Source organism: Symphalangus syndactylus, chromosome 6, assembly GCF_028878055.3.
Source record: "Symphalangus syndactylus isolate Jambi chromosome 6, NHGRI_mSymSyn1-v2.1_pri, whole genome shotgun sequence".
NCBI classification, from domain to species: Eukaryota; Metazoa; Chordata; class Mammalia; order Primates; family Hylobatidae; genus Symphalangus; species Symphalangus syndactylus.
In genome coordinates, this window is record NC_072428.2 from 10,985,048 (window position 1) to 10,999,713 (window position 14,666).

The 14,666-nt window shown below is 50.2% G+C and overlaps 1 protein-coding gene across 4 annotated transcripts in view; it reads left to right on the forward strand.

Moving 5' to 3' along the window:
- The window catches only part of CRY2 (cryptochrome circadian regulator 2), a 36,751-nt gene extending 23,516 nt beyond the window's left edge, over nt 1-13,235 (forward strand). For 3 of the 4 annotated variants that reach the window (XM_055281807.1, XM_055281805.2, XM_055281806.2), the window contains exons 8-12: nt 76-227; nt 353-555; nt 864-956; nt 2,113-2,254; nt 10,900-13,235. In XM_055281807.1, the coding sequence (XP_055137782.1) occupies nt 76-227; nt 353-555; nt 864-956; nt 2,113-2,252 (588 nt within the window). In that variant the 3' untranslated portion in view covers nt 2,253-2,254; nt 10,900-13,235. Of the gene's footprint in view, nt 1-75; nt 228-352; nt 556-863; nt 957-2,112; nt 2,815-10,899 lie in introns of those variants that run through there. The other variant, XM_063640904.1, reaches the window with a different exon arrangement.
- The last annotated feature ends 1,431 nt before the right edge of the window (nt 13,236-14,666 follow it).

Below are 14,666 nucleotides of genomic sequence, written 5' to 3' on the forward strand. Positions count from 1 at the left end.
GGGGCACTGTGGTGACTTGGGAAAAAACATGGCTGCATATCCCCAAGGAGGCTGATCATCCCCTCCCCTATCTAGGTATTTGATGAGCTGCTCCTGGATGCAGATTTCAGTGTGAACGCAGGCAGCTGGATGTGGCTGTCCTGCAGTGCTTTCTTCCAGCAGTTCTTCCACTGCTACTGCCCTGTGGGCTTTGGCCGTCGCACGGACCCCAGTGGAGACTACATCAGGTGAGGATGCAGACCAGGCTCTCTGGCCTCTGACCACTGTGGCCTCCTACTAGGATGGGATACCCTGGACCTTTTGAAGGAGGGTCTAGGTATGCTGACGGGTCATCTGGTGTATCTTATTTCAGGCGATACCTGCCCAAATTGAAAGCGTTCCCCTCTCGATACATCTATGAGCCCTGGAATGCCCCCGAGTCAATTCAGAAGGCAGCCAAGTGCATCATTGGTGTGGACTACCCACGGCCCATTGTCAACCATGCCGAGACCAGCCGGCTCAACATTGAACGAATGAAGCAGATTTACCAGCAGCTCTCACGCTACCGGGGACTCTGTAAGGAGACAAACACCTAGCTCACTGAAGGGAAGGACAGCACCTACAGGCTCAGGGGGCCAGATGGGGATGTCCAGATACTTGCAAAGGGAGGCTGAGTGCTGTCTTTCAGGTTGACACCTTCCCGGGGTATGGGACACTGCAGGCTGGGATGAACTGGGCTCCCTGAGTAGTTGTGGGGCAGTGGGAAGAAATGGAACCTCAGTGTCTTGCTCCTACCCTCCCCACCCCCGCTTGCTTCATTCTGCCCTGTAGCCCTCTGCAATCCTGCAAGACGGCACTCTGATTACTCCTCGCCTCTCTCCCAGGTCTCCTGGCATCTGTCCCTTCCTGTGTGGAAGACCTCAGTCACCCTGTGGCAGAGCCCAGCTCGAGCCAGGCTGGCAGCGTGAGCAGTGCAGGTGAGCAGCAGCAGCCAGCCTCCTGTGGCCTCCTGTGGCCTGTGCCACCGCTTCAGTCATTCAGGACTGAGGCCAGAAGGAGGCCTTGCCCAGTGGAGCTTATATTCTACCTGGGGCAGTCAAATAGTAAAGGAACCAAGTTGGATCATTTCAGATAACAAGTGCTTTGGAGGAAAAGAAAGTTGAGTGTCTTGACAGAGGGACTGGGAAAGAAGGATTTCTTCTGCGTCCCTGGAGGTTGGAGCAGTCAGGAAACACCTGTGTAAGCAGAGACCCATGTCATGAGCAGGAGCCAGCCCTGCCGCACACTGAGAAAATAACATTCCAGACAAAGGGAGTAGCAAGAAAAAGCTCACAGACAGTACCGAGCTGAGTCCATTCAAGGAACCGAAGGGAGGTCAGTGTGGCGGCATGTCCCAGTGAGGAGCTGGAATGAGATGAGGACAAGATACAGCATGAGCAGCATGTGGCAGGCCTGATGTCCGAGACGAGGACTAGGGTTCAACCTTCATTGCACTGAAGGATGGTCAGTAGGGCAGGGCATGATTGGACTTAGGTCTGAAAAAGCTCCCTGGCCTGCTGGGTGGAGATTGGACAGTGTAGGCCGCAGCGGGCCCAGGGAGGCCAGAGAGAAGGCAGCAGACAGGGTGGTGGCCGCAAGGAGAAAGACTGGACAGATTGGTTGCGTTTGGAGCCTCCACCCTTCTTGAGGATGAAGATGAGTAACATGAGATGGCAAGAACATGGGTTTTTCTAGTTGGCCCAGCTAGGCTGCCTCCATGGGCAGCATGACTCCTCCACAGGGGCCCTGCTCTTTGCTGCTTGGGGAGGCTGATTCAGGGTTGCAGAGGGAATGCCTCACCTTCAAAGCAAGGACAGCAGGCAGGCCAAATGAGTCTGTGGCCCACAGCCCATGCCATCTGGGGCCCAAAAGCTGGTCCTGCTACCAGCAGGCCTGCTTGGTCATGTCCTTCTTGGACATTTCCAGGCAAAGTCATTGCTGAAAGCAAGGCCGAGGGGCAGGTCTGAGGAGCAGCATGCTGGCATTCCATTGATAAATGTGCTCCCTGCCCCCTAGAGAGCTGCTGCTGCATAGTGTGGGGTCATTTTGGCTGCATGCACAGTCTGTGTGACCCTTTGACATGCTTCCCTACAGGCCCAAGACCACTACCCGGTGGCCCAGCATCCCCCAAACGCAAGCTGGAAGCAGCCGAGGAACCACCTGGTGAAGAACTCAGCAAACGGGCCAGGGTGGCAGAGTTGCCAACCCCAGAGCTGCCGAGCAAGGATGCCTGAGAGTGAGTGACAGCAGCCTAGATTCAACCTCAGGAAGGAAGTTGGGATCGGGGGGGCCTACTGCCCTGCCAGCTGCAGGTTGAAACATAGCAAACTAGATGAAAATCTGGTGGGACCACCCAGTGCTCAGCCACTAAAGCTTTACCATTTTACAGTGGCAGCCGGGTTCCATCCTGGCTTAGGGAATGAGTACTTTCTAGTTAATATCTGTGTGACCTTTACCATTGGGCCGGCTGTGGTGGCTCATGTATGTAATCCCAGCACTTTGGGAGGCCAAGGTGGGAGGATCGCTTGAGGCCAGGAGTTCAAGACCAACCTGGCCAAACCAACATAGTGAGACTCCATCTCTAAAAACAATAATAATAATAATAATAATAATCTGGTGGGACTGCATGACTTTTAGGATTTCAGCTCAAAAATCCCACGATTCTGACTTTTATCAGAGATTTAAAAGTCAAGCTCTTTTCTATTTTTTTTGCCAGCTAAGGGAAAAAGGAAGGCATGGGGGCTGAGGGGTGGTACTTTCTGCCTATTAAAGTGAGTCACACTCAACAAAAAGAAAGCTGAGACCTGTGTGTGAAGCAGCGGGGAAAAGGCCCATTGCAGGGTCTGAGGCTGCTCCAGGCCCCCTGCTCTCCAACAGGCTGTGTTCTATAGGCCAGCCAGTGGAGGGCAGCACTGACCTTGAGAAGCCTGGACAGAGGGCTGTGCTGTGTCTTACTTGGCCCAGCCCCGCCTGAGGACCAGTAGACCCAGTCTGTCATCATCTTTGCCTTTTGCGGCCTTTCCTCCCTTCTCACCTGTCCTGTGGCCTCAGCTCTGCACCTCCCTGGCAGTGCTCATCTTGGAAGCCTCCTGAATGTCATCAAAACACTGGCTTCTCCTTTCCCAAAGCAGGAAGGGCCTTTTATGCCACTCTTGGGGAAATGTAAATTCCTGTCCCCTCTGAGTCATCATCTCAAGCTGTTCCTTATGCACCATGTAGATTGGAGGGTGATTTTTCTCCATGGAGCTGACAGGTTCTTTTTATCAGATCCTTCTTACTTCAGGGCCAGGCTGCGGCCATCTGGTTTGAGTGTCTGGACCTGTGTGCTCACTGAGATGGGCATTTGATGCCTGCACCCTTCACCTTTCCTGGGCTCTTTGACATAGACATTGCTGATGGACAGATGTGTGCTGTCTTGTTCCTGGGAGTACCAGCAACCTACTACTCTCTCAGTTATCTCTTAGCTCTGTGATACTAAGCAAAGTTCATCCTGTATTACAAATTTGGAACTTGCCAGGCTGACACTCTGATTTTTGGATGAGAAAACCAAAGAACAGAGAGGTTAAATGTCTGGGTCAAGGTTGCTCAATAAGCTAACGGTGTCCAATTCAACATGAAATTGTTGCCAGCAGGTGGGTGAAGAAGGGGGAGCATTAAACATATAAAACGTGATGTGCTGTCCATCCATAAGGATTGAACAGTCTGCTTAGATAAAAAGGAGCAATAACCTAGAATTCCTGGACAAATGATACAGACTATACAAGCTTAGCAGAAGGGAGCTGGTGTGGTCTGGAACAATCAGGGAACATATCACAGAAGTTTGCACTAGGGGGCCTGAAAAGTGAGTTGGATTCAGGCAGTGAGCAGGGCGCTTAGGACAAGAAAAACAGCTGAAGGTTTATGTGATCTTGTACAAATGACTTAACTGCTATGAGACTCAGTTTCCTCACCTATAAATTAGGTTGCTGTTGCAACGATTAAATGATTAAATCTGGGCTGGGCGCAGTGGCTCATGCCTATAATCCTAGCACTTTGGGAGGCCGAGGTGGTCGGATCGCCTGAGGTTGGGGGTTCGAGATCAGCCTCATCAGCTTGGAGAAACCCCGCCTCTACTAAAAATACAAAATTAGCTGGCATGGTGACGTATGCCTGTAATTCCAGCTACTCGGGAGGCTGAGGCAAGAGAATCACTTGAACCTGGGAGGCAGAGGTTGCAGTGAGCCGAGATCGTGCCATTGCACTCCAGCCTGGGTGACGAGCAAAACTCCGTCTAAAAAAAAAAAAAAAAAGATTAAATCTGTGTCAGCTAGAAATGTGGGGGTCTGCTAATAATAGAAAGCTCAATTACTGTGGCTAAAACAAATAGGGGCTTATTTTTCTTACCTAACAAGAGGCCCAGAAATAGTGTTGCTGGTCTGGGCTTGGGTGGCAGCCCCAGCTTCAGCCATCAATTCTTGATCAAAGACAAAAGAGAAGGGACAGAAGGGCAGCTGCACTCCTTCCGTACGCATATCAAGAGCTCATGCTTTGCCAGACACTGTTCCAGGCGTTGGGGATATGGTTGTGTACAAGACTGGCAATATCCCTTCCCCCTTGGGTGCATATTAGTGGAAGGAGACAGACAGTAAACAAATAAATGTTTAAAATTTCAAGAGGCCAGCCGGGTGTGGTGGCTCACACTTGTAATCCCAGCACTTTGGGAGGCTGAGGCAGGTGGATCACGAGGTCAGGAGTTCGAGACCAGCCTGGCCAACATGGTGAAATCCTGTCTCCACTAAAAATACAAAAATTAGCCAGGCGTGGTGGCAGGTGCCTGTAGTCCCAGCTACTCGGGAGGCTGAGGCAGGAGAATCACTTGAACCCAGGAGGCAGAGGTTGCAGTGAGCCAAGATCATACCACTGCACTCCAGCCTGGGTGACAGAGCTAGACTCAGTCTCACAAAAAAAAAAAATTTCAAGAGGCCATCAGTGCTATGAAAACAATAAAATAAAGTTGAGTAAGAAGGTAAGGTCGGGGCACAGAAGAGGCTGCAGTTCTGTATTATAAGAGTTGCTGGTCCAGGGACCATACTTGGAGAATCACTGACTTAGACTAATCGTAATCCATTTTCTGGGCCAAGCCCATTGCCTCCTGAACACATTTTAGGTTCTGTTAACCAGGAAGTGTGGATACTGGTAGACAGCTAACGGTGACTGTGTTATAGGCAAGACACTTATCAAGTGTGTGGGTCATAAGTGCTTGGTAAGCAGTAGTTATTATTATAGGTATTGTTATTATTGTAGAGGAACACAAGGTTACAGTTGGGTCTGATTATGGAAGGTTGTAAATGGCAGGCACGTGAGTCTGCTGGTGTACTCTTTGGGAGTGAAGAAACATTTTGGAAAGGGAATGATCAAATTGGCATTTTGGGAGGATGAATTAGGCATTGGGCTAGGACCTGCAGAGGAACAGGTAGGGGAGAGAAAGTCAGCTGAGAGGCTTGACAGTGATTCCAAGGGAAGACATGACAAGGATGCAGAGGTAAGTGCCCATCTCTTGCCCTGGAGTCCAGAAGATTGTCAGCCTACTGGGATTTTAAGGACTGATTCTTGAGGTTTACTCTGCCCTCCACTGGTGGCTCAGTGGGGAGTTAAGGCCAGGCTAGACTGTGAAGGTTGGGGGTGCAGAGGTCAGAGGATCTGAGGTGGTGCAGACTTCCCTCCAAGACAGACTAGGGAGGAACAGCTGTGTTCTTTGGAAATCCTGAGAAAAGAAGAGTACACCATGTCTCACCATGTGAGAGGCTGGCAGAAGCACCTGGGCCTAAAGATGCTTAGCATCCTCAGCTGTAAAATGGTGATAATAGCATCTTGTCACCTGCCCTACCCGTCGAAAAAGTCTTTGAATATGTAAAATGCACTATGCAAATGGAATCACATTATCATCTTGTACTTTCTTCTCTGGGTGTCTTTGATTATGTTGGTGTTACTTCTGTCAGAGCCAGCACCCTAAGCTGAATGGATCACAGAGCTGTGGCTATGTAGCCCAAATTGGTATCATATTACATTGGGTCGGGGGAGGGGGGTGGCAGGGAGACTTGTCCCTTTTTCCTCCATTTCCTGTGTCATTTTTAATTGTGTGACTTTGGGCTGGATCCATAGCCTTTCTGCCATGCTTTAGGTGTAAGATGTGAATAGTCATTCTTCACCAGCCTGAAGGCTACATCCTGGGCCTTTTGAGGTCTCCTTTAGCTCTGAGCTCTATAGTTCTGGATTCTGTTTTTCTAATGCCTCAGGCCTGTGGCAGTGTACAGGGTGGACAGTCACTTAAAATTTAAACTGATCTGGTAGGAAAACATGGCCTCCAATCAGTAGGTTCTACACTTACGTCAAATCCACACCAGCTATCTGTTCTGCATTTAGTTTTATTTTACAGCATTCACTAAACTGAAAAACAAGCCAGCCCCCAAATAGCTATTGTTTCAAATGGTTCCCCATAATCCCCAAAGCTGCTGACTGCTCCGGATTCCATTAGCCTTGAATTGTGTACAGATTTCTCTCATTGGTCCAATTTTTTTGCCATGGGGAGAACAGCTCACGTGTTCCATTTGCCCTTCTGCTGGTACAGACTATCTGTGGAGAGAAGCCCCACTGAATACAAAAGGTTCCCGGCCAAGGATCACCTCTTCCCCTCCCCCGCCGGCTTTTGTTAGCCCTGCAGTAAGCCTGACTGGGTAAATCATCGAGTAAAACCTGACTTCTGGATTCTCCTTGATGTCTTTTTGACACTAGTTTAGTTGTATACTCTGTCCTTGTAAGGTGAAAGGCACTAGCAATTGGTAAAATGCTAAATAGTGGAAGTGGAGGCAGTGTGGCATTGGCCAGAGAGCCCTGCGTTACACTCAGACCAGTGTCTGCATCCGAGACCTGCCAGCATTACAGTCAAACCAGTGTCTGTGTCCCAGACCTGCCACTTGTCTCTTGTGAGACTCCACCCAATAGTCTCACCTCTCTGATTCTCAGTTCCTGCCTTTAAAATCAGAAGTTTAGACTCACGTCCCCTAGCGCTTTCCCTCGCACTTCATAAGTAGGCGTTGACTGATGGCTGTCCCTTCCACTTTCTTGCATGATCTGCATGCTGTGGGAAGGGTAAAGGTGTGGTTGACCTGAGGAATGTGATTGAGCTCAGAGCTTCAGCTCTCTCCCCCATCCAGGCCCAGCTGTACTTCCCTGACCCTCACTCGGAAGCAGGTAGCGAACCCTCTGCCTTTCTCAAGCTCTTGGGCACTGTGCCTTGTCCAATATGATGGGGAGAGGGAAACATTGAGACTCTGTGACAGTCTGCAAACAAAGTTTCCTCCAAACCGTCAGCTGTTGTGGACCCTCTGCCAGCATAAACTCATGCCTGCACACGTGCATCCACCCCTCCAGGGCGAGGAGCATAGGGACGGGCAGACTTATACACTTGGGTTCTTGATAGCGTCTAATGGATGGGAAGGGGTGTGAGGGCAAAGGTACCCAGGAGGCCATGCTAACTAACATTGGGGTGCAGAGGGAGACAGTCGTTACGCTACTTTTTGTTCTAGCTGCCACTGTGTTTCTTGTATTAATGACAGGTTGAAAGAGTTGGATAACTAAGAGATTGATTTTTCAGTGAATGTTTTATGAGTTGATTTTTCCCTTGGTGCCTCCCCTTGGCTGTTCTTCCTTTCCCTTTAGTCCCGCTGTCATCATTTTTCTGCAAGACCTCATTTGATTTCCCCAGACCCCTTTTTCTACAGACGCATGCCCTAGCTTGAGGACAGGAGTACAGCACCAACTAGTTATCTGCTGATCAAGCAGCTTGAGTAACTAGTTGAACAGGCCTCTGACTAGTTTTGTAGGCGAGGCCAAGCTGGTTCTTCTAAACCTTGGTTTTCTGCGTTGGTAGCTTTGAAACCATCACAGAGGGACTTGGGTGACTAGGGCTTATCTGAGGCCAGGACACCGCCCCCTCCCTTCATGAGCCTGTCCAAAACTAACTGATGCCGAAGGCAACATGTGTCTGAATTGTTATCATTATATCCACCTGACTGTACCTCACCCTCTTATCTTCTAAGCTTAGGCATTGGTTCTTAAACCCTGTTTGGGTTACTCCCCACTTTGGAAAGTCGATGGAGGATGGAACCCATACCCAGAAAACTGCATATGTTCACACACAGAGAGGAATGTGCACATCACTCCAGAGGCTCCATGGACCGCCCCGAAGCCTATCCTTGGGCTCCTTAAGGCCCAGGAACCCCAGATTAACAGCAGTTATTCTAAGGAATCTTCATGCACTCTTTATCTTCCCCCATCCCTGAAAATGGATAAAACACACACACACAAAATGGAGGTGTTGGGTAAGGAGGACCTTTTGTGGTATATCCTGCAATCCTGAAAGTTTTCTATTTTAGAAGAATAGCCATCTCTTTAGTTTAACAATAGGGGCCAGAGAGAGCCCTGTGTGTGGAGTATATACTCACAATCAGCGTATTTCAATAAACACATGTACACCTTAATAATACATACATTTGTAGCAAAAAAAAAATGGCTAGGTTATTATAGTATATGCTTAAAGGGAAAAATTATTGAAAATAACACATATTTTAAAGAATAAAACACACAGCTAGGTGCGGTGGCTCACGCCTGTAATCCCAGCACTTTGGGAGGCTGAGGTGGGCGGATCACCTGAGATCAGGAGTTCAAGACCAGCCTGGGCAACATGGTGAAACCCCATCTCTACTAAAAGTACAAAAATTAGTTGTGGTGGCAGGTGTCTGTAATCCCAGCTACTTGGGAGGCCAAGGCAGGAGAATTGCTTGAACCCAGGAGGCAGAGGTTGCAGTGAGCCGAGATCACGCCACTGCACTCTAGCCTGGGCAACAGAACAAGACTCCATCTATTTTAAAAAAAAAAAAAAAAGTCGGGCTCGGTGGCTCACTCCTGTAATCCTTTGGGAGGCCAAAGCGGGTGGATCACCTGAGGTCAGGAGTTAGAGACCAGCCTGACCAACATGGAGAAACCCCATCTCTACTAAAAATACAAAATTAGCCGGATGTGGTGACACATGCCTGTAATCCCAGCTACTCAGGAGGCTGAGGCAGGAAAATCGCTTGAACCTGGGAGGCGGAGGTTGCAGTGAGCCAAAATCACTCCATTGCACTCCAGCCTGGGCAACGAGTGAAATTCCATCTCAAAAAAAAAAAAAAAGAATAAGACACACAGTACTGACCTATACAGCCACCCACTCTTATGTCTGCTCTTTATTTTGCCCAGCTTCCAGATAAATTATCATCAGATAAAATCTGCTTCAGATTTAGCATGTGGCCTTAAAAGCATTGCATGATACTGAATCCTTGTCTCCAATGTCTTTGACTTTAAGAGCATTTTCCCTTTTCTAATAACAGCTTAATTCACATGTATGTCTGTTGGATATTAGTCTTCATGGTGCCATGTTGAATTTCTTCTAAAAGTCTTCTTCTCTAAAAGTCTTAATGAGCAATACTATTGTATAGAGATTACTTGCTGGTAAAAAGACAGATTTGAGAATCAGACAGATGTGGATTTCCTTTTTTGGCTCTGCCACTTATCAGTGCTGTTGTCCCGGGCAAGTTCCTTCTCCTCTCTGGTTTCTGTTTTCTTGTCTACAAAACTGGAGGGCAAGCTTCAAGGTTACTGGGATCTCAAGTTGTGTTAGTCTGCTCAGGCTGCCATGACAGAGTACCACAGACTGGGTGGCTTAATCAACAGAAATGTGTCCTCTCACTGTTCTGGAGGCTAAAAGTCTAAGATCAAAATGTTGCCAGGGTTGGCTTCTTTTCTTCTGAGGCTCCTCTCTGTGGCTTATTAACAGCCATCTTCTCCCTGTGTCTTCACATGGTCTTCCCTCTGTACTGTCTGGGTCTAAATTTCCTCTTCCTTTAAGGACACCAGTCATATTGGATTAGGGCCCGCACTAATGACCTCATTTAACTTAATTACGTCTTTAAAGACCCTGTCTCCAAATACAGTCACCTTCCGGGGTACTGGGGGTTAGGACTTCAACATAAGAATTTTGTGGGGGACAGAATTCAGCCACAGCACAAGTGTATAGTACCTGACCCATGGCAGGCTTAGGAAGCCTACTTATTATCTACCTCACCCACATTTAAACTGCACAAACTTTTAATGGGATGCTGTGTGTCTCTGTAGACTCTCAGACACACTAAACCTATTTAAACAGACAACTCAGCATTGTGACAGGCGCACCCCGTCCTTCCTTTGTTATCAGGGATGAAGCTGTTTCTTCTCTTTGCCCCAGATTCCGGATGTCATAAATCTTTAAAATGAGTCATCCTTGTGTCTCCTCTCTCCCTCCTGCCCCCACAATCTTCCAGCACTGTGCCAGGGTGCTTTCATCTATATGTGGAAATGTGCTCACCTGCTGATTCTAAACTCAGTCATTGCCTTACTCTTCAAAATTACTGGTCCCAGTGGGCTTCTCTTCCAGCCATTTTTTCCTGATTCTCTATCTCTGGCAGCAGCTGTTGTGCCTTGATTCAGAAGCTGCCCTTGTCATATCTGAGCAAGTATCCCCCAAGGCTTCATGTGACTCTCACATAGCCTTGTCCTCCTCCTCCTCTGCTGTCTACAGCCCTGGGTGGAGGGCCTGCAGTGGGGAGGTTGTCCTGCATCAACACCTCAGAGGGGCAGTATTCCCTCATCCCAGTGGCATCCCAGCAACAACCTGTCCCCAGGTACCGTGGCCCTTTCAGCTCACTCTTTCAGCTCTTCCCAGGTCCCACTCTGAATGTCCCCAGAGAAGCAGCCAGAGGAGCTTGTGTCCCTGGGCAACTGAGCAGCCTCCTGAATACTCCTTTTGCACTTGTTTTTCTCTTGCAGCTGCAGAGCCCTTGCTCCGTGAGCAAAGCCTGGGTGCCCAAGCAGCCACCGCGGCAGCAGAGTACAACCTGCAGAGAAGCTGATCACCGGGCAGAGATAGAGCGAGCATGTGTGTGTGTGTGTGTGTGCGCGTGTGCAGAGGAGGGAGTGGTGTGCCTGTTTGCGTGTGCATGCATCTGTTGACACTCATGATTCTGAATGTTGCCTGGGCTGGGGGAGTACCTGTAGCACGCCAGTGCTGTTTCCCGGCCTCCAGACACAAGGCTCGAGGTTATGGCAGTGACTTTCAGCTGAGACCTGTTGCTGCAAGCCAGCTGCCTTGTCTGAACAGAACGTAGTGGTAGGACCCTAGCTGGGATCCTGGCATCTGCCTCACTAGACCTCCTTCCCTCCCTCCTTACGTCAGACTGTGGAGTAGGAGGGCAGCAGTTCTGGCTTTTGTCCAAAGCATGGGATTCTGGAGGCAGCCAGAGCCCTGCTGAGTTCCTGCTTTCTGACCTGGAGGCTGAGCAGGCCGGAGTGGATGGATGCTGTCCAGACGTAGCCACCTGGCCTCTCTTTCTTATTTTAAAATTCTCTGCCACTGGGCTCAGTCCCATGCCCTTCCTTGGGCATTGGGGACTGAGCATGAGGCCATAGACAGATCTAAAAAATTTCCACCACCCTACAGAAGTACACGCAGATACCTGACTGTATATACCTGTATATACAGGGTATACCTGGTACTGTAATAGGAGCCTAAGACAGCACATCTACCTTTTCAGGATTTAGAACCTAAAGTTAGATCCCAGCTGTCATTGTTCCTTCCCCAGAAGCTGAGAGCCAGCCTCAGAGCTTACCCAGGAGCTGTGGAGGGGCCAGGATCAAACTCACTCACTCTACCAGGAGGAGACCAGGTTCCAGTGGCGTAAGGCCCCCTGGTTTCTCTGGCCACACTCCAAGGCACCACAGTGCTGCCAGTGAGGACAGCTGACACCCAGCCAGGGAAACCATTCTAGTCTTTGTTCTGTTGGCTTCCAGGGCCTGCCCTGGACTTGTCAGCATCCAGACTGCCATGTCAGCTATCCCAGTAGCTGAGCTCCAAGGACTCAGGCAGAGGGACTCAGGGATGGGGACTGCCAGGGGCAGTTGGCAAAAGTCCGAGTTAGAGATTACATCCAGCACACCATTCCTTCCAGGAGCAGTAGGTGGGAGGTTTGACCCAGAGAAGCCAAGCCTTGCATTCCGGGAGTGGCCTGTGCCTCCCACCTCTTCCTTCCCACTGCCAAAGGCCTGTGTTGAGAAAGATGTCATGGAAAGGACGATGGTGGCCAACTAAAGCAAGTCTTCCTTCCACCCTCTGGCCTGCACTTGAGCCACAAAGTGTGTGTGTGTGTGTGGGGTACGTGTGTGTGTGTGTGTGTGGCTATGAGGCTGATTCCTGTTTGGATTTTTGTCCTCACATGTATCATTAAGCTGGCCTTTGGGCCTTTTCCTTTCTACCTCCCCTGTGACCTTTCCTAGCCTCAGATCTGTTAATTCTTTTGGCCCCAGCCCTGTCCCTCACTGTCCTTCTGTCCTTGGACCAGAACCCTGGGGCCAGACCCATCTCCTGTAGCTGTCCACCACACTGACAGGCTTCTTCCTGAGATATCCTCAGGTTTTCTCAGCCAGAGAGCTGCCTTTAGAGTCCAACTGTTGTATGTATGTCACCCTCACTAGAAATGTCCCATCATCGTGGGAGGGGGAGCAGGGCACAGTGGATGATGGTGTGCATTCAGAGCATTGGGTTGGGGGCTTCCCTGTTCCCTCAGCCCCAGCCGAGAGGAAAGAGAATCAGGGGCCATTGCCAGAAAGAGAGTCAAGCAAACCTGGAAGGGCAAATCTGAGACCGTGGGAAGGCCAAAGATTAGTATTCACTAGCATCGCCTTCAGGTAGCAGGATGATTCGTTTTCTTGCCTGTCTGCTGCTGGCTCTCTTCCCTAAGGTACAGGTTGGCAGGACCACCTCTGCCTACTTCTCCACCATCCCTAGCATGCCAGCCCGTTCCCAGATCAACCTGCCAGTGGAGTCAGGCAGTGCACTCCTGGAGCCAGGAGGGAAGGTCAGGGTAGAGAGGGTATGTCCAGTAGCCTGGAGCTCCATGGTGGCTTCATGCCTCCCTTCTCCCAGCTCAGGTGGCCCTGAGGGCTCCCTCGGAACAATGCCCCAAATCCTGACCCAAGGGCCAGCATGGGGAAGAGATGGTTGCAGGTAAAATGCACTTTATAGAGATTTTCTATTGCTGGGAAGGTGTGTTTCTCCCACAATTTGTTTGTGAATATTCACTTGTTTTATAAATGTCTGACCTGTCTGAGTAAGGTTGTGCTGTTGTCACTCTTGTGGGAGGCTTGGGAACCAGGGTTTTGGTCAGGCTGAGCCTGAATGAAGCTATCGGCCACCCCATCTTGGTTCTGTGGGAGTCAGGAGCCTCCTATTCCTCCTTAGGAAGGGGGAGCAGCCAGAGCAGACTGGAGCAGCTTGGTCAAGAGTTGGTCCAGAGCTTGGTCAAGAGTTGGGGGTCAACTGGCCAAAATAGTACAGAGCACTCTGGCCCAGTGCCACCCAGCCTCGCAGCCCACTTAAAACCCACCCCCAGGCTGGGGGTCAGTCAGTGCAGGGCCTGCTCCAGGCCCTCAATCTATCCTTTAATTCAATGCAGCCACTTAAGCTGCAGCCCGTGGTGAGGAGGGGATGCAGGCTCTCTGGCTGTGACTAGGTGGTTGAGATCTGCCCACAGCCAAGCCTAGGGAGCCTGGATGCTGGCTTTGTCTCCTGCCCTCCTGGCTAGAGAATGGCCCGTCTCTGTGCAGTGTGCCCTGCTTCCATGCTAGGGGATGCTAGCCTTGGACTGAAAGCTTTATTAGCTCACACCCCAACTTTGTGGGAAGGGGCCCAGGCAAGGCCCAAGAATATCACAGTCTGGCCTGCACAGAGTGAAGAAGGAGGAAAGGGGAGGAACCTGCCTTGGGGACTTGTCTCATTCTTGGCTCTGCTCTGAAGCTCCTGCTGGCCTCCCTCATACCAAGACCTGGGCCTGCCTTTCTTTCTTGCCCTTCTCCTGGCTTCTCTCTAATAATGGCTTTGGGTTGGCCTTTGGAGCTAAGATACCTTTGCTCTTGAGCAAAAGGTTCTGGAAGAGGGAGTTGTCCTTTACATCCACCCCTGACCTGCTAAAGATGTTCCCTAGCTGAGGCAAGTCCACATTCTAAGGAATGATTAGTAGCCATGATGGCAAGACTGCTTTCCTGAGAGGAAAAGCCAGGCACCATGGCAGCAGATGATTACCGTGAGGGCCCAGTGAAGGGGGCCTGAGCACGAAAGCTGAGAAAGTAGTCCCCTCTGGGCCCCAGGGACAGGGAAAAGAGAAGCAGCCATGACCTTTGGCTCTAGGTATTGGGATATTCTCAAGGCTGGAGGCACGGCAGGTGCCTCCAGCTCCTTGCTAGGTGCTGCACTGAAGCAAAAGGGCCAGCATGACTGGTCGGCAGTCCAGATTTGAAATAGGACTCCACGAGTTGTGGCACAGTTTGCTCTGCCCGTTTTCTGCCCTGTCCTGCCCTGTGGACAGGGTCTCTAGGGTTCTTTTGAGAGACCAGAGAAGCCAATGAGGTTTGACCAGAGGCTCTATGACCCACCATAGCTAGGGCCCTAGCCTTGGCAGTCTGTACTCTGAAATAACTCAATTGGGAAACTCAGGGCCTTGAAGGCCTGGAAGCCCAGGATTAACACCCTTTCGAGGGAGAGA